General features: G+C 37.7%; 1 protein-coding gene across 4 annotated transcripts in view; it reads left to right on the top strand.

Annotated features, from left to right (window-relative positions):
• ATP8B4 (ATPase phospholipid transporting 8B4 (putative)) overlaps nt 1-26710 on the top strand; it is a 236410-nt gene that overhangs the window by 97473 nt on the left and 112227 nt on the right. For all 4 annotated transcript variants that reach the window (XM_072808445.1, XM_072808446.1, XM_072808447.1 and 1 more), the window contains one exon: nt 20598-20670. In XM_072808445.1, coding sequence (XP_072664546.1) covers nt 20598-20670 — 73 coding nt within the window. The remainder of the gene's footprint in view (nt 1-20597; nt 20671-26710) is intronic.

Genomic DNA, 26710 nt, shown 5'->3' with positions numbered 1-26710 from the left:
ACAACTTGCAGAGGAGGGAGATAAACAAGTATATAGTTTCAATATGATGTGTACGGTAATGGGGGTATTTACTGCCATGGAAGTATTGAAGACAGGTACTTAGCTCAGTCTAGGCATCAGAGGAAACTTCCTGGAAGAGGTAAGTCTTTAACTAAAATTAATCAATTTAAAATGTAAGAAATCCGAAACAGTAAAATTTTCTACTTTTTAAAGAAAAGTATTATCCCTCCCCTTTGTATTGTTTTTTGCAAATATGCATATATACAAAACCTATGCAATATATACAATTTATCTTCCACTTTTTTGACATGATAACTCATAAATGGCATTAAACACTTTTTGAAAACATTTTTAATAGCTGAATAATAGATGCGTTAAATGTTCCCCTATTGTTGAAAAATTAATTTCTAATTTTCTTTTTGTAAATAACTCTCAAAGGCACATCTATGAATGTAAACTTCGTATGTATCTATTTTTTCTGGTTCATGTATTTTATTACAGATGCACATTGTAACCAGTCACACAATCCAATAAAATTGTACATTTTGGCAAAAAGTGATGGATTTCACAGCAAACATATATTTTCCTTGCAGTACTTCTGAAGATTGTTTTCAATTGTGTATCAAATGTTTGAGTTAAGATGATGAAGATAACAATGCTGTTTTATGAGTTTTTTTTTAAAATTGGAGTTCAATTTGTCAACATAGAGCATATCACCCAGTGCTCATCCCACCAAGTGCCCCGCTCAGTGCCTGTCACCCAGTCACCCCAACCCCCTGCCCACCTCCCTTTCCACTACCCCTTGTTCGTTTCCCAGAGTTAGGTGTCTCTCATGTTCTGTGACCCTCACTGATACTTCCCACTCATTTTCTCTCCTTTCCCCTTTATTCCCTTTCACTATTTTTTATATTCCCTGAATGAATGAGACCATATAATGTTCGTCCTTCTCGATTGACTTGCTTCACTCAGCATAATACCCTCCAGTTCCATCCATGTTGAAGCAAATGGTGTTGTGTATTTGTCATTTCTAATGGCTGAGAAATGTTTCATTGTCCACATAGACCACATCTTCTTTATCCATTCATCTTTCCATGGACACTGAGGCTCCTTCCACAGTTTGGCTATTGTGGACACTGCTGCTATAAACTTCGGGGTGCAGGTGTTCTAGGGTTTCAGCATCTGTATCTTTGGGGTAAATCCCTAGCAGAGCAATTGCTGGGTCATAGGGCAGTTCTATTTTTAACTCTTTCAAAAACCTCCACACAGTTTTCCAGAGTGGCTATACCAGTTCACATTCCCACCAAGAGTGCAAGAGGACTCCCCTTTCTCCACATCCTCTCCAACATTTGTTGTTTCCTGTCTTGTTAATTTTCCCCATTCTCACTGGTGTGAGGTGGTATCTCATTGAGGTTTTGATTTGTATTTCCCTGATGTCAAGTGATGCGGAGCATTTACTCATGTTCCTGTTGGCCATGTCTAAGTCTTCCTCTGTGAGATTTCTGTTCATGTCTTTTGCCCATTTCATGATTGGATTGTTTATTTCTTTGCTGTTCAGTTTAATAAGTTCTTTATAGATCTTGGATACTAGCCTTTTATCTGATAGGTCATTTGCAAATATCTTCTCCCATTCTGTAGGTTGTCTTTTAGTTTTGTTGACTTTCTTTTGCTGTGCAGAAGATTTTTATCTTGATTAAGTCCCAATAATTCATTTTTGCTTTTGTTTCCTTTGCCTTCATAGATATATCTTGCAAGAACTTGCTGTGGCCAAGTTTAAAAGGGTGTTGCCTGTGTTCTCCTCTAGGATTTTGATGGAATCTTGTCTCACATTTAGATCTTTCATCCATTTTGAGTTTTTCTTTGTGTATGGTGAAAGAGAGTGGTCCAGTTTCATTCTTCTGCATGTGGCTGTCCAATTTTCTCAGCACCATTTATTGAACAGACAATCCTTTTTTATCCTTTTTCCAGTGGATAGTATTTCCTCCTTTGTCAAATATTAGTTGGCCATAGAGTTGAGGGCCCATTTCTGGGTTCTCTATTCTGTTCCATTGATCTATGTGTCTGTTTTTGTGCCAGTACCACACTGTCTTGATGATCACAGCTTTGTAGTACAACCTGAAATCCGGCATTGTGATGCCACCGGCTCTGGTTTTCTTTTTTAATATTCCCCTGGCTATTCGGGGTCTTTTCTGATTCCACACAAATCTTAAGATGATTTGTTCCAACTCTCTGAAGAAAGTCCATGGTATTTTGACAGGGATTGCATTAAATGTGTAAATTGCCCTGGGTATCTTTGACATTTTCACAATATTAATTATGCCAATCCATGAGCATGGAATATTTTCCATCTCTGTGTCTTCCTCAATTTCTTTCAGAAGTGTTCTGTAGTTTTTAGGATATAGATCCTTTACATCTTTGGTTAGGTTTATTCCTAGGTATCTTATGCTTTTGGGAGCAATTGTAAATGGGATTAACTCCTTAATTTCTCTTTCTTCAGTCTCATTGTTAGTGTATAGAAATGCCACTGATTTCTGGGTATTGATTTTGTATCCTGCCACGTTGCTGAATTGCTGTATGAGTTCCAGCAATCTTGGGGTGGAGTCTTTTGGATTTTCTAGGTACAGTATCATGTCATCTGCAAAGAGGGAGAGTTTGACTTCTTCTTTGCCAGTTTGAATGCCTTTTATTTCTTTTTGTTGTCTGATTGCTGAGGCTAGGACTTGTAGTACTATACAGAATAGCAGTGGTGAGAGTGGACATCCCTGTCGTGTTCCTGATCTTAGGGGAAAGGCTCCCAGTGTTTCCTCATTGAGAATGATATTTGCTGTGGGCTTTTTGTAGATGGCTTTTAAGATGCTGAGGAATGTTCCCTCTATCCCTACACTCTGAAGAATTTTGATCAGGAATGGATGCTGTACTTTGTCAAATGCTTTCTCTGCATCTAATGAGAGGATCATATGATTCTTGTGTTTTCTCTTGTTGATATGATCCATCACATTGGTTGCTTTATGAGTGTTGAACCAGTCTTGCATCCCGGGGATGAATACCACTTGGTCATGCTGAATAATCTTCTTAATGTACTGTTGGATCCTATTGGCTAGTGTCTTGTTGAGAATTTTTGCATTTGTGTTCATCAGGAGTATCGGTCTATAATTCTCCTTTTTGGTGGGGTCTTTATCTGGTTTTGGAATTAAGGTGATGCTGGCCTCATAGAATGAGTTTGGAAGTACTCCATCCCTTTCTATCTTTCTGAACAGCTTTAGTAGAATAGGTGTTGTTTCTTCTTTAAACGTTTGATAGAATTCCCCTGGGAAGCCATCTGGCCCTGGACTTTTGTGTCTTGGGAAGTTTTTGATGACTGCTTCAATGTCCTCCCTGGTAATCAGCCTGTTCAGGTTTTCTATTTCTTCCTGTTCCAGTTTTGGTAGTTTGTGGCTTTCCAGAAATGCATCCATTTCTTCTAGATTGCCTAATTTATTGGCATATAGCTGCTCATAATATGTTTTTAAAATCATTTGTATTTCCTTGGTATTGGTGGTGATTTCTCCTTTTTCATTCGTGATTTTATTAATTAGAGTCTTTTCTCTTTTGTTTTTAATAAGGCTGGCTAATGGTTTATCTATCTTATTAATTTTTTCAAAGAAGCAACTCCTGGTTTTCTTGATCTGTTCCACAGTTCTTCTGGTCTCTATTTCATTGAGTTCTGCTTGAATCTTTATTAAGATCTCTTAATCTCTTCTTTATTCTTTATTATTTCATTGACTTCTGCTTGAATCTTTATTGAGGTCTCTTAGACTGTCTTCTTCCTATGGGTGTAGGTTTTATTTTTTGTTCTTTCTCCAGTTCCTTTAGGATCAAAGTTAGCTTGTATATTTGAGTTTTTTCCAGTTTTTTTGAGGGATGCTTGTATTATGATGTATTTCCCTCTCAAAACTGCTTTTGCTGTATCCCAAAGATTTTGAATGGTTGTATCTTCATTCCAAAACTGCTTTTGCTGTATCCCAAAGATTTTGAATGGTTGTATCTTCATTCTCATTAGTTTCCATGAATCTTTTAAATTCTTCTCTAATTTCCTGGTTGACCCTTTCATCTTTTAGCAGGATGGTCTTTAAGCTCCACCTGTTTGAATTTCTTCCAAATTTCTTCTTGTGATTGAGTTCTAGTTTCAAAGCATTGTGGTCTGAAAATATGCAGGGAACAATTCCAATCTTTTGGTATCGGTTAAGACCTGATTTGTGACCCAGTCAGTATGTGGTCTCTTCTGGATAAAGTTCCATGTGCCCTTGAGAAGAATGTGTATTCAGTTGCGTTTGGTTGTAAAGTTCTGTAAACATCTGTGAAATCCATCTGGTCCAGTGTATCATTTAAAGCTCTTGTTTCTTTGGAGACGTTGTGCTTAGAAGATCTGTCATTTAGCGAAAGCGCCGTGTTGAGGTCTCCCCGTATTAGTGTATTATTACCTAAGTATGTCTTAACTTTGGTTATTAATTGATTGATATACTTGGCAGCTCCCACATTAGGGGCATCAATATTCATGATTGTTAGGTCCTCTTGTTAGGTCGATCCTTTAAGTATGATATAGTGTCCCTCTTCATCTCTCACTACAGTCTTTGGGATAAACTTTAATGTATCTGATATGAGGATTGCTACCCCGGCTTTCTTTTGAGGACCATTTGAATGGTAAATGGTTCTCCAACTTTTTATTTTCAGGCTGTAGGTGTCCTTGGGTCTCAAATGAGTCTCTTGTAGACAGCAAATAGATGGGTCCTGCTTTTTTATCCAGTCTGAAACCCTGAGTCTTTTGATGGGGTCATTAAGCCCATTCACGTTCAGAGTTACTATTGAAAGATATGAACTTAGTGTCATCATGATAGCTATTCAGTCCCTGTTTTTGTGGATTGTTTCTTTGGAGTTCCTCTTTCTTTTACGGAGTCCCCCTTAATATTTCTTGCAGAGCTCGTTTTGTGGTCACATATTCTTTCAGTTTCTGCCTATCTTGGAAACTCTTTATCTCTCCTTCCATTCTGAATGAGAGCCTTGCTGGATAGAGTATTCTTGGTTGCACGTTCTTCTCATTTAGGACCCTGAATATATCCTGCCAGCCTTTTCTGGCCTGCCAGGTCTCTGTGGCGAGGTCTGCTGTTAATCTAATATTTCTCCCCATATACGTTAGGGATCTCTTGTCTCTTGCTGCTTTAAGGATTTTCTCTTTATCTTTAGAATTTGCACGTTTCACTATTAAATGTTGGGGTGTTGAATGGTTTTCATTGATTTTAGGGGAGGATCTCTCTGTCTCCTGGATCTGAATGCCTGTTTCCCTCCCCAAGTTAGGGAAGTTCTCAGCTATGAGTTGTTCAAATACACTTTCTGGTCCTCTGTCCCTTTTGGTGCCCTCGGGAACCCCAATCAAACGTAGATTTTTCCTTCTGAGGCTGTCATTTATTTCCTTTAACTTTTCCTCATGATCTTTTCATTGTTTTTCTCTTTTTTCCTCAACTTCCTTCCTTGCCAGCTTTCTTCCTTTCATCCAACTTGTCTTCTATGTCACTCACTCGTTCTTCTACCTCATTAATCCTCATCATTAGGACCTCCAGTTTGGATTGCATCTCATTTAATTGATTTTTAATTTCAGCCTGATTAGATCTAAATTCTGTAGTCATGCAGTCTCTTGAATCCTTTATGCTTTTTTCCAGAGCCTCCAGTAGCTTTATAATTGTGCTTCTGAATCGGCTTTCTGACGTCGAATTGTAACCCAAATTCTGTAACTCTGTGGGAAAGAGTACTATTTCTGATTGTTTCTTTTGTGGTGAGTCCTTCTTTCAAGTCAGTTTGCTCAGTGCAGAGTGGCTAAAAAACGAGTTGTGTTGGAAAAAGGAAGAAAAAAAAGAGAGAAGAAAACAAACAAACAAACAAACAAAAAAACCAAGGCAGAGTATCCTCTGGTTCTATATACTGTAAGTCCCTCAACTTCCCCAGAGCTTTCCAGCACTGCTTGGTGGAGAACTTGCTCTTCCCCTGTCCTTCCAGCTGGTCTTCTGGGGGAGGAGCTGCTGTGCTAATTCTCAGGTGTGTGCACCTGGGTGAGTTCCCCGCCCCCTGCCAGGTGCACGGTTCAGTGGGAACTAGTTATCCTGTGAGGCCCCTGTTCCCTGGCGGCCCCAACCCTCCCAGGCACAGGGTGACACCAGGAGGAACAACCACAGTGTCGGTGGCCAGCTCTCCAGCCCTGGAGTCAGCTTTGCAGTAACTACCGCAGCTCCCAGTCCTCAGGGGCCGGGATGCTCCGGGGGCGGGAGCGCCGATCTGCACAGCTCGGAGCTCGGGGCGGCAGGAGAGTCCTCGGTGTCCTGTGCCCTCCCGGCCTCCACCTGTCCCGGGGCGAGCGCAGGATCCTGGGCTGTGTCCCCCGCGCCCTGGGACCCCGGGTCTGCGTCGCTGGGATCGCGCTCTGGGCCACGCAGCCCCCTCTGCCCGAGCTGCAGCCCGAGCTGCAGCCCGAGCTGCTCCCGGCCCCGCCAGCTGCGCGCTCCAGCTCTACAGCGCTCAGCCAACAGAGTGTGGCGAGCTCTCCCCCGGGGTGCACCTCCTCCCTTAGGAACCCCGGGAATCTGGGGGCTCCACTGCCCCTTCTGGGATCCTGCCCGAGCTCCCTTGCGAGCGCCTTTCCGTCCGGGAAGATTGGTAAAGCTCCTGCTTCTCCGGGGCTGGGCCTCCCTGTCCTGGGGGCTCTCGCCGCGGCGGCCTTAGCCCGGCTCCTCGTGGGGCCCTCCCCCACTGGATTCTTTCTTTCTTTCTTCTTTTTCTTTCTTTTCTTTTATTTCCTTTTCCTTTCTTTCCTTTTCCTTTCTTTTCTTTTTTCCCCCTCTTCTTTTCTTTTTTCTTTCCGTCTTCCTATCTTGTTAGAAGCACAAACCCTTCTCTCTGTGGCATTCCAGCTGTTCTCTCTTTAAATCTCAGGCCGGATTCCTAGGTTTTCAGGATGATTTGAAAGTTATGTAGGTAAGTTGGTGGGGCCAGGTGACTTGGGGACCCTATTCTTCCTCCATCTTGCCCCGCCCCCTTGTAACTTTATTTCTTTAGGCTGTATTTCTAGGGAATCTGCATTGCCTTTTAAAATAGATTCTTACTGCATAATGTTAAATTGCTTTTGAGGAAGTTTGTGGCCATTTATCCTCCCATTTGAACGAACAAGTATTTTTTTTTCCACAATATCATTGCAATATTGAGTATTTTAGAAAATCTAGGCCAACTAGATAAGTATAAACAGAGATCTTGCTGTTTTAAAAATTCATTGGTTTCTGCTGAGGGTGATTTAAAAAAATTATTTATTAACTGCATTTTTCTTTTCAGTGACTTTTCTATTTGTATTCATTGCCTATTGTTGGTATATAGTACTTTTGTGTATGTATGTGTTCTGTTTGAGAATATAGTTTAAATTTTGTCTTCTAAAAAATTCCTCTAGTAGGAAACAATAACATTGCTATGTGTATACAGAGAGACTGCTTCAGGGTTTTTGTTGGTGTACACAGTTTTGCACACTGAATATAGTTTCTCTAAGCAGGACTGGGTTGTACTAAGCCATCTACATTCCTGACCATTCTTTCTATAAAATAGCTCAGATCAAAAGATATTCTTACTGCAAACTCTTTAGTAGTAACCCTACCCATTCCTTACCACCAAAGCACTTACTGTAATCAAGCTTCCAGCTAGCCTTTCTACCATTGCCTATAATGACACAGAACTACTTGCCTTTCTTAAACCTACAATGTGTGCTTTTCTGTCTCCTTTCTTCATCCAACAGAGCTCAGTTCCTGTGTCAATCGTTTCTGGCAATCTCTTCAGTATATCTATGCCAGGCCGGTGGAACAATCAGTACCCTCTTTGTGCTCCCACAGACTAGAGTTAACCACAGCATTTTATAAAGATTTTATTTATTTATTTGATAGCAAGAGAGGGAGAGCTTAGAGGGAGAGTGAGAGGGAGAAGCAGACACCCCACTGAGCAGAGAGCCAGATGTGGGGCTCCATCCCAGGACCCTGAGATCATGACCTGAGCCAAAGGCAGATGCTTAACAGACTGAGCCATTTGGGTGTTCCAACTACAGCATTTTACTACTTAGTCCACTTTAGGCTTCCCATTGACTATGAGCTTCTTCATACCAGAAACTATGTGGTGTTTATTCCCAGTGCTTGGCCCAGTGTCTAACGTATAGTAGGTGCTCAGTATTTGTTGAAATCCACAGAATCTACTTAGTCTTTCAACTAGCAACATTCATGATGTAGATAATAAAGAAATTGGAAATTTAAAGACATGAAGGAAGTTGGCATCCCCATGGGATGTATATCTTGCCTTATAGCCATATGTGATAGAAGTCAAAAGTTAACACTTTGGGGAAAGTGAGTAATGCTGTTATTCTCTAAACTGTTATCCTTTGCCTGAAATGATTCATCCTACCCTTATCTTCTTTCCATATTTTGCAGTTACTTCAGCTGGCCTTTCTTAGGGCCTCCCAGGACCTCCCATGAGGAGCTGTTACTCACTTCATCCCCAGAGCTAAATATGCTAAGCACACAGCATAAATGACCATGTAAATAACTAATCCATTCAAATATTCACTTAATAAACATTTGTATTGAGCCAGGCACTGTCCTACATGTTGAGGATACAAAAAAGACAAGACAGATAAATTCCTACCCTAAGGGGCCTACTATAAATGGAGAAGACAAATAATAAATAAAATATAAGCAATAATATGATTTAAGGTAGTTATAACTACAACAAAGAAAATAAAATAGGATAATAGAGAGTAGTGGGATTAGAGATGAGGAAGCAATTTCAAGTAGGGCAAACAGAGAAGGCCCTTTGAGTAGATAAGATTTGAGTTGAGAATGAGCTAACCATGCCAAAATCTTGGGTAAAAGGAAGAAGAGTATACAAGCACCAAAGTTGAAATGAACTTGATAGTAAGATATCTACTGTGGCTAAAGTTTTGTGATAGGGATGTCTGGGTGGCTCAGTGGTTGAGCATCTGCCTTCAGCTCAGGGCATGATCCCAGGGTCCTGGGATTGAGTCCCACATTGGGTTCCCTGAATGGAGCCTGCTTCTTCCTCTGCCTGTGTTTCTGCCTCTCTCTGTGTGTGTGTCTCTCATGAAAAACTAAATGAAATCTTAAAAAAAAATTAAACTTTTGTGATAAAGAGGAGTTCTGAGGCTTGAGCCAGAGCCAATTTTTGGAGGTCATGGTGGGGAGTTCTAATTTTATACTCAATGTAATGAGAAGCTACTGGAGCATTTTAGGAGAATTTCATGGAATGGCAAAAAGATTTCTCTGGCTGCTATGTAGGCAGTGAACTGCAAAGAGGGGCAAGAGGAGAATTAAGATAACAAATTAGGAGTTTCCTACCATTGTCCGGATGAGATGATGCCATGGACTTGGTGGTAGTAATGTAGGATGTAAAAAAAAAAAAAGGGACATATCTTATTATGGATTTTCAAACACATGAAAACAGAACAGTACAATGAATTCTTATTTAGGTATTACTCAGTTGCAGTCAATAGCTCTCTGCTATTTTTCTATCCATGGTCACTTTTTATATTCTGAGGTATTTTAAAAGCAAAACTTATCACATTATCAGTAAATATTTTACTATTTATCTTGAACAGATAAGAGCATACGATGTATATAGTCACGATACTATTACTATTACCAGTAAAGCAGCAGTCCCTAAATGTCATCTAAAACCCAGAGGTCGAAATGTATTTTGAGGGTAGAACCAATAAAAGTGCTGCCATATTGTGTGTTTGTGAGGAGAGAAATTGGAAGTCAATGGTTCTTACCTGAGGTTCCAGGATGGGAAATACTGGAAAGGAGCATGCTACTGTGGTAGTGTTTTGTTTTGTTTTGTTTTTTCTTTGACTAGACGGAGACCAGAATTCTGTTGAGATTATTAGTTATTCTGCAGAAATGGAGAATGGGTAGTTGAAACTTAGAAGAGAGGTCTGAAGATAAATCTGCAAGTCGTCTGGCCATGTAGGGTGAAAGTCCAAAGCTAGTTAGGGAAAAGAAGTTCTGGGACACCTTAAGGATTGAGGATGGAATAAGGGTTCAAAGGGCTGGGTCAGGGTTTGAGAAAGCATAACTATTGAAGAAAGAGCACAATCAAGGGGATGTGGTACCCTAGATTTAAAGCAAAGAAAGTGTTTGAAGAAGGAGGGTATAGGTAACTGTGCTGAGTAAAATGAAGACTGAGAACTGATCCTTAGATTTAGTGACATGAAGAGAGATTGCAGTTGGAGAGAAAAATTCTGATTGGAGAAAGCATGGGCAGTCAAGAAGTAGAGACACTGAAAATAGATATCTCTTTTGAAGACTTAAAATAAAAATAAGAATGTACCATCCTTATGATGATATACTTCATAATAATAAAAAGTAGTCACAGTACTTTATATATTATAGTTTACAAAATGTTTGCATAAATTTATCTCACATGATATTCACAGATGTCTTGATAGGTGTTAAAATGTCAGATGACTATATATCATTTTATAGGCCTTAGTGTTATGACTAAAGAGGCATTCTGAGGGATCCAATTCATGTAGGTCATAGTGGGAAACTTCAATTTTGGTTAACTTCTTGGCCAAGTTACATGGCTGATTGGTGGTGAACTTGGATCCAAGTTCATGTCTTCTGATTCTAATGACATAGACTTTCTACATGTTATATTGTTTCTCTCATAAATAGGAGGTCAGGATTCTCCTCTTTAAGAATGTAAGGATTTTTAAAAAAATATTCCAATTTCTGGTCCATTCTGAATAATATTTTGTTTCTGAAAATATCAAGATTGTCCATACATTGTTGTCTTCAAAGGACAGAATCTTTTCTATAAAATGTCCAAGTTTTTGTTTAAATAATCCATTAGGATTTGTTATTCATGAATTTGAAACATTACCTGAATTTTGTCTCTCTTCTTAATGAAAGTGTCTAGATTACAAAACTGATGGCCCAATGAAAGGAAGCATTCTAATAATTATGAGCAATAAGATTTATCCTGATCCTGAGAGAAATTATGAATGACATAATGGTTTAATCCTCAAAAAGGGGAGATATTTTACTCATGACCACAAGTAAATCCTGACTGAAATCTGTTGGCATGATGTGAAGTCATGAGAAGCCAAATCTAGAGGGACCAGAGTAATACAGTCCAGGCATATAGTTTTCTGATGAGCTCACTGTATAAGGGGACAAAGCTGGGAATATTTTGAGGAATGAAAGTTAATATATACTTTGTTAGACAATTTCTCTGGTCTATCAGTTTTCTTACTCGGCTTTTGATGACAGTTGTGTGGCAAACAGTCTAATATTGAGATCATGCTCCTGGAGTACAGGTATTTTTCATTGCTGACTAAAATAATATCCACATGCTTCAGGTATCAAAAGGCAACAATGATTTAACTGGTATTATTTAAGAGCCAGATCTATATTTTCCCCACAAGTCTCTGGGTTCTTTGATAACCACAGTCTGTATCTAATTCCACTTATAGCTCTGACACGCAACCCCTTGCTCAGAGTGTTCATCTTGCAGATATGAATCAGTCTTGAATTCACTAATGAAGAACAATGGTGCTTCACACGCTACTGGATGATGATTTAATTAAAATTTCAACCTACATACTATCCTATTTCTAAGGAACTCAAAATGATAAGCATTACGACCTACTTTAAAGTAACATTTAAAAACTTTCTTAAAAAGTGTTTAGGATTTGATGTGACTGTAAGTTTAGTAAGTAAATAATAAACTCATGATCTTCTAGTAATATCTATAGCTATGCTTTGTGCCACAAAATCAGGAATCCTATTTCCAAAAATATTAGGTTCTCTGACTAGAGCAAATCAAATCACATAAGAGATTCCACTGCTTTATTTATATTGGATGGAATGTGGTATTACTTGGCATGTTAACCAAGTAATATTTCTTTTCTGGCTTAACAGACATTTGGTTCTCTCTTAACCTGGCCCCTATAAGAAAATTGATTAAGAATAGTAGTGGGAGGGATGCCTGGGTGGCTCAGGGTGTGATCCTGGAGTCCTGGGATCAAGTCCCACATCAGGTTCCCTGCATGGAGCCTGCTTCTCCCTCTGCCTATGTCTCTGACTCTCTCTGTGTCTCTCATGAATAAATAAAAAATCTTTTAAAAAAATAGTAGTGGGAAACATAATATAGATCTTTTATCCTGGAACCAAGATATTCAGGTTTCATTCTCCTCCACCAGGAGCTATCTTCTTTTGGGATGTTTTTCAAAGAGAGTTGCTGTCTTTCACTACTGAGCTTAGTCAAAGCATATTCTTAGTCAAAGCATTTTGATTCCTCAAAATAAGATGTGGCAATTTAAAGATTTTGTTTATTTATTTATTTTAGAGAGGAAAGAGAGGGAAGGAGGAGAGGGAGAGAATCTCCAGCAGACTTTTTGCTAAGTGTGAAGCCGACTGAGCCACCCAGGTGTTCCAAAGTGTGGCAATTTAGAGAATGGTTGATCTACTCAGGCCAAGGTGATTGCTTATAATTTTTTTCATCACAATATGTTCTTCAGGGATGCGTGGGTGGCTCAGCTGTTGAGCATCTGCCTTTGGCTCAGGGCATGATCCTGGAGTCCTGGGATCAAGTCCCACATCCAGCTTCCTGCATGGAGCCTGCCTGTGCCTCTCTGTCTGTCTGTCTGTCTCTCATGAATAATAAAATCTTAAAAAAAAACCCAAAATATGTTCTTCATAAAGGAATATTTCAGAAATAATGATATTTTCCCTGTAGACATTTTAGGATATTTGAGTAGTCAGTGGTTATCAGTAGAATATTTTTTAATGATGAGCTACTAAAAATTTATTTTTCAACTTCATTTGCGAATCATTGGAAAAAGGATTGAATTGGACAACCCAGAGTTGTCCATATTGTTCTTCAAAAGTCATAAAATGGAGTGAGGAGTACCAGGAATCATGGCAGCTGCTTGTATTGACTTTATAGAATTGAAGTTGGAACTGGATAAAGGTGAAATAGTTTAGAATTGAAAAGGAATATTCTAATTACAAGGGCATGTCAATAGCAAAATTGGGAAGTGGGTTCTCAGTTTGTATGCTACCCACTGTCCCCTTCCAGGTTGCAGAATATATTTCCCTAGCTACTAGCAGTGCTGCCTATATACAGCCCTCAGCTGTCAGTCCCCTTTGGGAGTTGCCATCAGCTGAGGGGAGCTGTTTTGCTCAAGGCCACCCCTTCTTGCTGGAGGGCGCATCCAACGAATGAACAATGGCAAGGTATAATGGTCTGACCCCTTTGATCAACTCTGAAGGCCTTGGATCCCCATAAAGTTGGCTGAGCTGTTTTTGTGACTGTATCAACAGCCCAACTCCTCCCTCTGTCCATCTTTTTCCTTCACTCTCCCACAGGTGCTAATGCAAAGAGAACTTGCCAATAAACTACTTATACACAGATCTCTTTCTGAATCTCCTGCCCAGAAATCAGATTAGACCTAAATAGGTCTATGTTCTCCATGGTCAATGTAAGGCATTTCCTTCAGCATTCATATGTGAAAACAGACATAATAGTCTTCCTTTGAAATAATTTTCTTCCAATATTTTTGTGGTCTCATCATCTATTAGGCATCTGTTGATAGAATCCTACTAAGAATTTACAGAAGAGAGGACCTTAGGAGGCTGATTCAGGAGAAGGGTTTCAGTTTAGGGAAATGATTAGGGGGAGTACACTTTCTGTACAACTCTCAGTAGGCTTATTGTTCAGGTGAAGCTTAGTGCATCGATTATTTTGTTTTGAGAATAGGAAGGCTAAATTGCATGTGTTTGTGCATACAAATAATGCACAATAGAACCTGCAAGGATTTATATAAATGAGGCAGGACATCTATAAAACTGAATACTTTTCTCAGAAAATCATTAAACTAAATTTTCCATGCTGTCGGATTATATCTTTTGTCATCTTGCCTTCCACTTTCAGACCATCACTGGGCAAATTGGTATGAGAGCATCTTCAAGAGGTGATTTCAGACCTCCCTGTGTGACTCTGCTTCAGCATAAGCACTGTGTGAATAAAAAGGAAGGAAAAGGGGGGGAACATCTGCATTTTTAAAAATAAGTAGATTCCAAAGATATGAGTATTGTGCTCATTCTCAATGTAATGAGATCCTGTTCACCAGTCTGTTGTTAGAGGATTAGGGCCAAGCTTTACGTCTTATTCTAGTTTGGCTCTGACAGGAGTGGAATTGGAAAAAAAAAAACAGAAATTGCTGCTATCCACTGAGTATTTATGTCAGGAGACCATGACTGCAAGCTGTTTTGGGATCAGTAAATTTTAAATACAGTAGTATGCACTTAGGTGGATCAAATCTCTTCAGCTCTTTAGGGTCCATTTTCTTTCTCAAGAGGCAAAACATAATAATCATTGAAAATGAAGTGAAAAAAAAAAAGAATAGTAAATATAGATGTATTAAGAACATGGGCTTTGTAGTTTCAGTTTCCAGTCCTGGCTCTGCCACTTACATGTGACCTTGGAAGAGTTTTCTTTTATTTTATCCTCCTCAGTCGTCTTTTAAAATATCAATGTATGTGATGCCAAAAATTCAAACAGTATACAAAAATATACCATAAAATGAGATCTTTCCATTCCGGTTTTCCTGTTCATTTCCTTTCTCTAGTGGAAATTACTGAATAGTTTCTTGTGTGTCTTTCAAGAAATTTTCTGTGTATGTAAGAACAGAGGTACATATAGGTATATCCTTGCTTCAAACCACAGTTAGAATCTTACCACGTATATGCAGTGTCCTGTATATGCCTATTTTTAACCTAATAATGTAACTTAAGGATATTTTATATTAGCACTTACAGACCTGTCTTATTCTTTTTAGTGGCTGAATTGTAGTCATTCCATTGAGCCAGAATTAAATAGGTACCATGGTACACCCATCTAATCCTTATTAATGGGCATTGATAGTTTATAACATAATACTGCAGTAAACATCCTCATACATCCATCTTTGAGCACCTGTATGATCAGTTATTTAAAGTGAAACATCTGAAGGACAAACATTATATGTTCTCATTCATTTGGGGAATATAAATAATAGTGAAAGGGAAAATAAGGGAAGGGAGAAGAAATGTGTGGGAAATATCAGAAAGGGAGACAGAACGTAAAGACTGCTAACTCTGGGAAACGAACTAGGGGTGGTAGAAGGGGAGGAGGGCGGGGGGTGGGAGTGAATGGGTGACGGGCACTGGGTGTTATTCTGTATGTTAGTAAATTGAACACCAATAAAAAAAAAATAAAAAAAAAATAAAAAAAAATAAAAAAAATAAAGTGAAACATCTATTTCAAAGTGTGTGGGCATTAAAATTTTTGATAGATGTTGCAAAATAGGGAAAATGTCTCTTTTTCAGTTTTCTATTTTCTAAAATGTTAGTAGTAACAGTACCTATTTTGTAGGGTTGTCACGAGGAAAAAATGAGTTAAGATATATGACTAGTATTGCCAGACGTAGAAAATTAAAATACAGGATGTCCAGTTAAGTTTGAAATTTAGATAAACAATGATAATATTTTAGTGTAAGTATGTTCTAAGTATTGTATAGGGGGCATACTTAGACTTAGAAATTTAGACAAAATTATCTGTTGCTTATCTGAAATTCAGATTTAATTGGATGTTACTTGTTTTTATTTGGAAACCTTGTACATGAAGGCTTCAGCACAGTCCCTGGAATATAGTAAGCAATAAATAAATATTGGTTGTCTATAATTCTTATTAGACATTCAGGGAAATGCTGTCATTCAACAAGTTTTTGGAAATAATGATTCTGTATTTATTAATTTTTGGTGAGTCAACAAATATTTATTGAGTGCCTGCTAGGACTTAGGCATTATTCTAGGTCCTGAGGATACAGCGGTGAATAAAACAAGGTCGGCATGGGCAGGAGAATATTTTTGTAAGTTATAGGTCTCACATGGGTTTAAGATTAAAGAAAGAACCAAATTCATTGTATGTGGATTGACTGGTTAATTAGAGGAGGTCACTTATATTGACCTTGATTATTTTGTCTCTTCAGTATTCCAACATGTCTTCTGTAGCTTTGAGGAAAGTCTCTTCTCAGGAATCTATGCTGCTAATAGGGAGTCAGAAGTATTAAAATGTAGAAAGGATGACAGGAGACTTGAGGAGCCCATTGAAGATCTCCTTCTGCCTTTAAGCTTTCAGCAGTGTGCTTGGCATCTTGCTCAAAGCAGATGCTTGATTTCTAGCCCCTGGAGCCAATGGTTCAATAACAGGGAGCATAGTAGATAGTATCTCACTTGGAATTGCGTTTTCTCAAGAAGTGTCTCAGCATAGCCTAGTGGCTCTGGATATCTCATCAGGAGGAAGCAGATTCAGACCAATTTATCAACAATTACTACATATAGTTGCTATCTATCACCACCTTTTCTTATAACTCAGATTAAAGAGGGAACCAAACTCATTGTATGTGCATTGATTGGTTAATGCGTATCTCTAACATTCTGAGAATAGGTATATAGCTTGTGGGTGTATTTTTAAAAGTCACTTCTTGAAAGTAATTCTAGTTGCCATTCTGTGGCAGTTTAATTTCAAATATTTTATGGTGACTTTGGAATTTAATTTCATGAATCTCTTTCTGGGATTTGGTTTATTATTTAAGCAGGTTTGTGAGTTTACTAAGGTAAAGTCTATATCATTACTGCAGCTATTTTAGAAAAGCCTGATTCTAAGAAGCATTAAGATTATGTCATTTCATAACCTGAAATAATTACGTGATGATACTGAAAATTGAAGCTTATTTTAAAATCTTGGAATTTCTGGATTCAGTGCTATGAAATAAATTAACTTGCTTTCAGAATATTCATATATTGTCATTCCTTCATGAGAGCAGAAGGACTTTCCCTGATAAAGGTAAAAGCAAAGTTTGTTGGTGCCAAGTCTGTGGAGTCGGGTGTCATCATCACAGCCCATGAGGCCATCCTGTATCTCCTTCGTAGAGCTGTGATGCAAGCTTGCTTTAAACATGAGCCCTAGGAACAGCTGCACCACACATGGAGATACAGGGAGTATGTTTTCATTGTTTCAGGATGATGACGAAATGTAATCATTCTACAAGCTAAAATCTTAGAAGTCTAGAAATATTTTGAAGATGGGTTTTAAAGGAAATCCTCCTGTCTGTCCCTCTAGTACTGATGGTATGTCTTTGATGTTGCATCATCAGTGATGTTAGTAGTCAGTAGGAGAAGAAAAATGGTGGGATTTAAAATACATGTAATTTAAATTCACTTGCAGGTCTTCATCAGTTTATACTTGCTTGGTAAGTTTGGATACTTTTGTAACTATGACTCTGAATGCTCATTGAAAAATCTCTCTGAGATCCTAGTTAAGTGTAGTTATAATTACCTGCCTAGATAGAATAAGAAATAATATTTTTAAAAAATCCTACTTTGATTGTGGTTACCAGATTTTTCAACAGATATATATTCAAATAAGGAGTTTAGCCTAGATATCCCACATGGCCTACTGTTTACTAATGTTCCAGATCTTTTTTTCCTCAAAACTCTAATTGTATCTGTAGAATATTACTTCTCTCTAAAATAATCTATTCTGTGCTTCTTCCTCTTAGTCTTCATTCACTTTCTGTTAACTGCTTCAAGTCTAAGACGACTTCCTATCATAATCTCACTTTGTAAAGGTTATGTTTTCTTTTTGGCAGGATGCTATACACAATCTGACAGATAGATTTGGGTGTCTGTTGTTGAGGTTATTGATGAAACAGTTGGAATAGTTCTGGATCCAGGAGGTACTGCTTGTTGTTTCTTGCCAGATTGCTAATAGTTTTGTATAATATTTCTTTTGAGGAAATTTCTCCCATAGTTATATATCTTCAAGACAATATTTTATCCAAGTTCAGATCAATTTTGTGTCAACCTGCATTGTTCCCTGGTGAAGGTTTCCCATGGCCCATGGCCCACAGAAGTGATATTGTGTCCTGTGGAATTTGTACACATACATTCCACAAAGTATTTAAGATATCAAATACTGTTACTTATAGACTTTGGAATGCTCTGTTTTAGGGGAGAACTTTCCATTGGGGTAAGTGGAGGAGAGGTAGGTAGTCAAGGTGGAACTGGAGTAACAAAGGGGACGAGAAGAGAGCTCAGAGATACTGTTAAATGTATATTCTGGGCAGAGGGCATGCAGGTGGCAAGAGGAAAAAAAAAGGACTAGAGTGAGAGAAAGTAAGGGATCTGGGGCTCATTTATGGTACTTAGGTGTTTACTGCTTTCTTTGCCTGTTAGATGACATTAGTAGATTAATAGATCTTAGCAAGATCTTAGTAAACACTTATTCTGAGTGTTTTTCTACTTTTGGAAGTATTTAATAAATTAGAAAGTAGAGGTTAAAATTTAGGTAGGGGTGCAGGTAGATAGGAGGGGGATGGGCATGAGGATCTGGCATGAGGGGTGGTATTTTGCTCTGCTTTACCTTTTTCTATATGGTTTTGATAAAGCTTCATGTTTACCATAATCAAATTGTTCCATATTAGCGATTCTTTGCACACTCTGGGGTTCTGCAATTTTTTTTTCTTAAAGAGATTCTGTTCTAGGATTTTTCCAAGTGTAGCAGTTAATTCAAGTATTTCCATGGATACCACCACACTTTTAATAATTTCTTTCCAATTGCTTTGGTTTTACAGAGGGAAATAATAAGATACTGGACTTGAGAAAAAGAAGTTAGAATTTAAGTGAGAAAACTCAGATTTTTGGTTTGTTCTCCCAAATAGTGGTTATTGCTATTTGTCTGTTCAGACTTAACTATCAAACATGCATTTTGAAATGTGTAAGGGGTCCTGTAGGGTTCCATTTTAACTTTGGTTGATTTTCCATTTGAGTGGAAGAGTTAGGGCGCAGTCCTTCCTAGAGCTTACGGTGGATAAGAAGGAGTAATAAAAGTTTGGAAATGAAACAGTATCATCTGAGCTTCTCCCTAAAGCAAATGCGCTTTCAGTAGAGACTTCAGGGCAATTCAGTAGCAGTGCATTTTGCATAAATAAAGATACAGTCTCTATCTCAGTTCATTCACATTGACTTTTATCTGAGATACTGTCCCCTGAGAAATGCTACTAATGCTCCAAAGGAGGTGGTATCCAGGAGAAATAAACCAGCACACAATCCATATCTGTAAAAATAAATAAAATGAGATTTAGAAGGCTTCCTAGGTTCTCCCATTGTTGTCGAACTAGATAAAGTGCAGAAAAGTGTGGCAATGGAAAAGCGATTGAATTCTGGCTAGAGATGAAAATGCTGCAATTGAAAACTTTCCAGAACAACATGTACTTGGATCTGTATTAAAGAAAAGTTCTTTGAATGCTTAAGCCAAATGACCCAGCAGGGTTGATAGTGTGAGGCATATTTCACAGTTGTATAAATATTTAAAACTGTTTTCCAACCTATAAAACAAGTAAATTAGGTTGTTTTTTGTTTTTGTTTTTGTTTTTGTTTTTGTTTTAAACTGCAGAATGAAATCAACCTGCCCAACTTTAACTTGTTGGGTAACCTGTACTCATCCCAGCTTTCTCTCTTAAAAGGGGTTTGCTGGGAAAGAAGTGTGAGGAAGGCTTTCAAATTAGAAAACAAAGCTGGTTTATGTTTCTGAGAATTTCAGAAGGGATGATTAGCATTATGGTATACTGCCATAGGTGGTCTGTTTCCAGATGGTCTGTCTCCCCAACTGTCACAAAGGGCCCAAACAACTAAACACAATAGTATTTTTTTTTTAAATCATTATAAACCCTTTTGAACCTGGTGAAGGGTAGAGTAGGGGCTTTATTATATACATAAGCTTAAAAGAAAGCAGTGCAGCATTTTGGCCAGGCTGTTCTCAATTCTGATCTGCTGGTCCTAGCCATTAAAATGACACCAAGCCTGTCCCTCAGCTACAGTGCTTATGGATGATTGGTAGGTATTATTTCTCATTCAATCTTCTAAGGTTGCTTTCATCACTCATTGTTGTTCATGTCCCTTCCAAAAATTTTTATTCTTTTCCTGTCATATTTTAGCTATTGCCCTGGACCTCTTTCCTTTGCCTCTGGTAAAACAGACTTTAGAAACAATGGCAGTGATGTTTTATTTCCATATTTTAAAATATAGTCTGAAATGAATATCAATGACTGAATTTATTGCTGCCCTCCCCTCACCCGCCCCCGCCAAATGGCCACTGTTCTGGCCAAGGAAATGCAAGCAAGAGTTAATAACTGGTATATAAAGCTGGCACCATGGGTGATGGAAATTGCACACAGCCAAGAGTTAGGCATTTTGAATTTAGCCCTAAGGACACCCCTAACTCATTGGGAATCCTTGGGCAAATCACTGACTTCTCTGGGCCTTAGCTTCCACATCACTCAGGTAAAAGACTTTGTTATATAAAGTCCTTTGAATTTAGCATTCTAGAGAAGTGTTATCTGTGTCTGTTATATGATGTACCATTGTGAATACATTCCCTTGATTCTTCTTTGTTCCTGAAAAAATTAATTTTGTTTTTGTTCTTAGATTGCAGAATGAAAAATGGATGAATGTCAAAGTGGGAGACATTGTTAAATTAGAAAATAACCAATTTGTTGCTGTGAGTATTTAGTATTGTTTATTAAAGAATTTATCTCAGATTAAAATAGCATATATACTGAAGTATTTACACTTGCAAATTTGGTAAATCTATACTAATTCATAATAATTAAGAAGAGAATTCTAGAATGTATTAGTGGAAAGTCTAAATTATAAAATGTTGTAAAAGGAATATTGATTAGTTACTTTGAATAGCATGGTAACTAAGATAAGCCTGAGTGGTTATCTTTTTAAATTTCCTTTGTGATCTTTTTAAATTAATACAAAAGATTTTGAAACAAGCTGTTAATCATTTCATATAGAGTTTTTAAAATGCTCCAGGGTACTTTAAAAAATTTTTTTATCTCACATCTTTTGAATACCATCCCTCAGTAATAGGATTTTTACTGTTAATTTCCAATATAGTTGAAGACAATATATGCCTTTTCCTGAGTAATCACAATCAGAAAATATCTATTGATTGTTCTGAACTAATAAAATGCTATTTATGAAGTTTTGCCTTGCATGTCAAATGCACCATAATTTATATTCTCAAGATACCTATGTTACAATTTCCTTGATAAAATTCAAGGGGTCAGTTCATGACTATAATATATGTGATGACGTATAGTTCATATTAAATGAAGGGCAGCAAAAGCTAACCAGATCAGAAATTAAAAATTCAAGTTAGTGTAGTCTTTATATCAAATACATATTTGATTACTTGTGAAAATTTTTGTGTTCAGCGTAGTTATATGTATCAAGTTGTGTTCTTTATTAAATTTGAGACATTTTCCCATAGGAAAAAGGAATGGCCCCAAGATCTATTTATAAGAATAGCTCAGTTGAGCCTCCTAACCATTCACTTTCAGAAACAATCTTCTTTAATTAATGCACCGTCTGTGTATACCGGTGCTCTGGAACACCTATGCTAAAGAGACTACTCAGTGGACAGGCCAGTTGTAAAAGAGCTAGCCCTCTAAATAGAGATATGTTTATTTCCCTAACAATCTCAATTCTTTTTTTTTTTAAGATTTTATTTATTTATTCATGAGAGACACACAGAGAGAGGCAGAGACATAGTCAGAGAGAGAAGCAGGCTCCTCACAGGGAGCCTGACGCAGGACTTGATCCCCAGACCAGGATCACTCCCTGAGCCAAAGGCAGATGCTCAGCTGCTGAGCCACCCAGGCATCCCAACAACCTCAATTCTTTGGAAAATAGCTGAGAACCAAAAATAGGCACAAAGATTTGCTTCTTTTTGCACAGCTAAAATAGAGGTCTCAAAGTCCATATACTGTGGCCTGGGCTCCTTATACGTAGCACAGTCGGCCAGGTTCTCACATTTTACAACTGACCTTTGAACAACACAGTTTGAACTGCAGAGGTACTCTTATATGTGTTTTTTTTTTTTACCCCGATATATGCAGTATAGTGCTATAAATGTATTTTCCTTATGATTTTCTCAATAACACTTTCTTTTCTCTAGTTTACATTATTGTAAGGAATGCAGTGTATATTACATATAGCATACCAAAATAAGTGTTAATCAACTATGTTATTGGTAAGGCTTCTGGTCAATAGTAGTGAAGTTTTTGGAGTGTCAAAAGTTACACATGGATTTTTGACTGAATGAGAGGTAGGTGTCCTTAACCTCCATGTTATTCAAGGGTCAGCTGTGTTTACTTTAATATTAAACACAAATTTAATTAGCTTTTCCACCTTATTTTTCAGCTCATTAAAGATTAGCAACAGTATATTAGGGGGTGGCATCTGTTAAAAGAACACAGCCAATAGGAAAGATGGAGACAGAGTTATTCTTTGTTATTTGAAAGTAGAGCATTTCTATGAAGCCTTAAATAAGCCAACATGGTGTAAAGCAAAGAAACAATTACCATTAACTTATATGGACAACCTTTTGAGTATTCCCAGACCCCCAAAATCATTTCTCTTAGGCCTTTCTGATACCTTAGGATACATCTTGCTAATGAATGCACAAAATTAAACGAAGCACAAATGTTCACAGACCATTCAAAGCTCTGGCGGCTTGATGCTGAGATGATGAGGATAGTTCTCTGGGAAAGAGCTTGGTGGAGCCACTCTTGCTCTCAGGTGCACTCTACCTCTGTAAGGGCTCATTGTAAAACAAAGGTTGAATGTTCTTTTTGCCTTTCCTTTTTTCCATAAAAGTAAAAAATCCTTTGCAGATTTCTTTTGGTTACTGAAGACAAGTACTAATGTAGGTCTTTCATAAAGTGAAGTGGTATAAGGCAAACTTTTGAAAAGCTGGGGACACCTGTATAGTTTCAGGGCACTAAAGGGGATTGGATTAGAACAGAGTCTTCTCCCTTCCTTCAGTAACAGCACTATATCTCCTTTTCTTCTCTGCCTTTAGTTTCTTTATGTGTGACATCAAGGTGCTAGACCACTATATAATCTCCAAGATCCCTTCCAGCCCAGGTGCTGTGATTCTCTGAATTGAGAGGACTACAGAATTTTTGAAGGCAAAGAGAACATTGATATGCCTGGTCTCTTAAACCTAGTGCTATGTTAGATAATAGGGGGGAGATAGTAATTGTTGGCAGAATGAATAAATGTCAGTCTTTTGTCAGAAAGAAGACAGAAAAAATGGATAAAAACTTTAAAAATTCAGGATGTTATGGATCAGTGGGGTAGCAATATACATCTATTTGCTCTAGTTAACAAAATATCACATATATTGAGGGTTCTTTGCTTAAGAAGGGGCTTCATGTAACATATTTTAGTTATACTTTCAATTAAAATTATTACAGTGAAAGAGTTTTGGTGCAGCCAGATGGTTAGCCTTAACTTTTTTTTTAACTGGTATATGTGGAATTCTAAGAAGTATGCATTAAATTTTTTTTGGCAGCTACTTTATGCCAGGAGTGGTGTTATAGAGGAATTAGCAATTATTAAAGTATGGCACATATTTATTATTTTATTTGGAATTGAATATTTCAATGGCAATGCTAGGTATATTCCTACTCAGGTATTCATAAAAACAGTATCCCTAATAGGGATAAATATTAGACTGAAATCACTAGTTCACTAATACTCCATACTCTGTTGTGTTCATTTATCACATTCTTGGGGTAAGTCCCAGAAAGGCAGGAATCAAACATATGCCTCAAAATCTCCTAACTCTGTAGGACTTCATGGCCAGCTTACCTGTATTTCAATTTGCCTTCTGGACTTGATTTTCTAATTTGTATTTCCTTTGGTCTTAATTCTTAATTTTGTTATGTTTTCTATGTTATAGTACACATGCTTGTATGCTCTTGCAAAGCCATCTATGGAATGAGACATAGAAGGCGAGTTTAAGTGCAGGCATAAGATGGAAGAAAACTAGTTCAAAGGGCATGTCATTAGTATTGGTTTAAAATGAATTACATATTTAGATAAGTGTCCATGAAGTCAGTGTCCACGTGTCCCAGCACTGTCTAATAGAACTGTCTGCACTAAAGGACATATATCTTTGTCCTGCCCAGTGTCACAGCCAACAGCCCACAACAGTATCATGTGGATACTGAGCACTTGAAATGTGGCTAGTGCAACTAAGGAACTGAATTTAAAATTTTATTTACTTTTAATTATTTGGCTCTGCCTGTGTGCACAGTACATCCTGTCCTGCTCCTTTATTCCAGCAATTTTACAGGAGCATGCCCCTCATGGCGGGGGTGGTAGGAGGGTCCCAGTAGTTTAGAGCTTCCCTTTTCTACAGCTAGCCCATTTAGCCCACATACCTATATCCTGGTCTCCAGCAGCTTGCTTGCTTCATTTAATTAATTTAATTTAATTAATTTGAGAGAGAATGAGAGAGAGAGCATGAGGAGGGAGGAGCAGAGGGAGATGGACAAACAGACTCTGCACTGAGCTCATTGGGCTCGATCTCAGGACTCTGAGATCATGACCTGAGCCAAAATCAAGAGTCGGATGCTTAACTGAGCCACCTTGGAGGCCCTCTATTAGCTTTATTATAACAAAGATGAAACTTTTATCTCCATTGATCTCGGTTTGACTCCTATAATTGTAGCTCTATTGGTTTAATCTTTGGCTAAGTGAGGAAAGGAGTCCTCTAATGCCAAAACTCTGTGGTGTCTTTTGATGAGCTTGGCACCTACAAAACTATTTTTAAGTGCAAACAAATGTTTTTATGCTGTAATCACTTAAAGTACGAATATATTCCTGTTCCCTGAGGATTAACTCATTTAATCTCTACAGTAGCTCAATTAAGGCAGGTTATGTCCTATTATTATTGTTCCCATTTTACAGATGAGAAAACAGTGCCATCAAATAGCTTGCTATTGGGAGAGCCAGGAGTTAAACCTAGGCCATCTGGGTTTTAACGCCACTCCTAATTGTTACCATATGCAGCTCCTTACTCCATTAAATCAGTCATCCTAATTGCTTTGAGGCTGGGCTTCCAGCATTAGGGCATTCAGGCTTGGATGCTGGGATTTATGTGACCAAAGGAAGTTGCCCCTAATTCTGATGCATAACCTCTAGCTGTCCACACTTAGGTTTCTAAATTCATTTATGTCAACTCATCAGTACATTTTAAGCAAGAAACGGAGCTTGCCTGAGATGGCCAATTAGCTGGCATATTCATAAGTTACTCACTTTTATTTTCCAGATAAGAAATCTTCCATTTTCTTCACTTAAAAAAGAAATATTAAAACATTTTTGGGCTGAATTTCCAGAGCTCCTAGTTTTATTTTAGGACCAGGGGTGAGGGGTGGGGGAGAATGTAGAGTGTTATTCAGTCATTGCAGTGAGATTGACTTGCATTAAAAGAGCCAAGTAAACAGAAAAACACACTACAAAGCTCTTGATACTGCCAGACACACCTTCCTCCTTTACTTGACAAAAGTGATCTTGTTTTGTTTTGTTTTGTTTTTCTTATCTGGTGGTAGAAATAAACCCTTTACTGGAATGAGCATATTTGAACATTACATGAGTTTAGTTGTTTAGCTTATCTGAAAGAGTGTCCTTTCCTCCTTCACCCCTGCACCCTTAAGAAAGGCGTTCATGTTTTAGGTGTTTACAACAGTAAAGGTTTGCTTTAAAACAAAAACATTCTTCTGCTATGTGAATTGGAAATTTCACCTTCAGAAATGAAAGAATTAGAAAGATGAATTCAACCTAAATCCAGTCCTGACCAAGGTTGGGCTTTGACACTCTTTTGACCAGTCAGGGCATCTCATCTGATCTTTCCTAGCACCTTCATCCTCCCTGAGAGGCCATGTGGTGGTTTAATTGCCCTGTTTATTATTTCAAATTTTATAGCTTCAAGTCAGAGTTACTTCTTTCACACTAATTGTGCTAAATAAACTCTTTTATTTTTAAAAATATGTGAGGCAGTAGAAAGGTGAAAATTTCCAGTGAAATAAGATCATTTAAAACATTTGTCTAAGCTGCATTGAAAAAAGAAGCTTCTCACTAAAATACAGAGGTGCAACATGTTATTTTCTACAATACAAAAAGAACATGGCCAATGTTCTGTTTATAAGCAATTACTAATTTGTGGGAGTGAAATATATAAGGCAAGGAGTATTTTTTGACCAAAAGAAGGGTGGACCCATGATTAAAAGCTATGATGTCCATTATTAGTCTCCTCTTCTCCTTCTGTTCTTTCTCCCATTTTTTTATCTTCTCAAATTCATTTAATTATAAAAACCAAAGGAATGTACTAGATGTACCTAATACATATTAGTAGCCACTCAGCATGTGTTTGTTGGATCTGAAATTTAATTTTTTTTTGAAATTTAATTTTTAAAGAAAAATATTACCTACAATGTTACACATTTTCATTTTTACAACTTCATCCTGATTTTGTCCATATCAAACCTATTTTACTGTAAGTGTACTCATATTGCATGAGCCAATTTGGACTCTTCTTTTTAGACTACAAAAAAAGGGGGAGATAATATTGTAGATGGTAAAGAAGATAAAGAACCTTGTGTGTGAGATTCAAATGTGGCCTTCCAATTAATTCTATGACTTTATCTCTCCATCATGTTGTGGAGTTCATGTCCCAATAT

This window comes from Canis lupus, chromosome 32, assembly GCF_048164855.1.
Source record: "Canis lupus baileyi chromosome 32, mCanLup2.hap1, whole genome shotgun sequence".
NCBI classification, from domain to species: Eukaryota; Metazoa; Chordata; class Mammalia; order Carnivora; family Canidae; genus Canis; species Canis lupus.
Note: the sequence above shows the minus strand (reverse complement) of the source record. Positions and strands in the feature narration are given on the sequence as shown.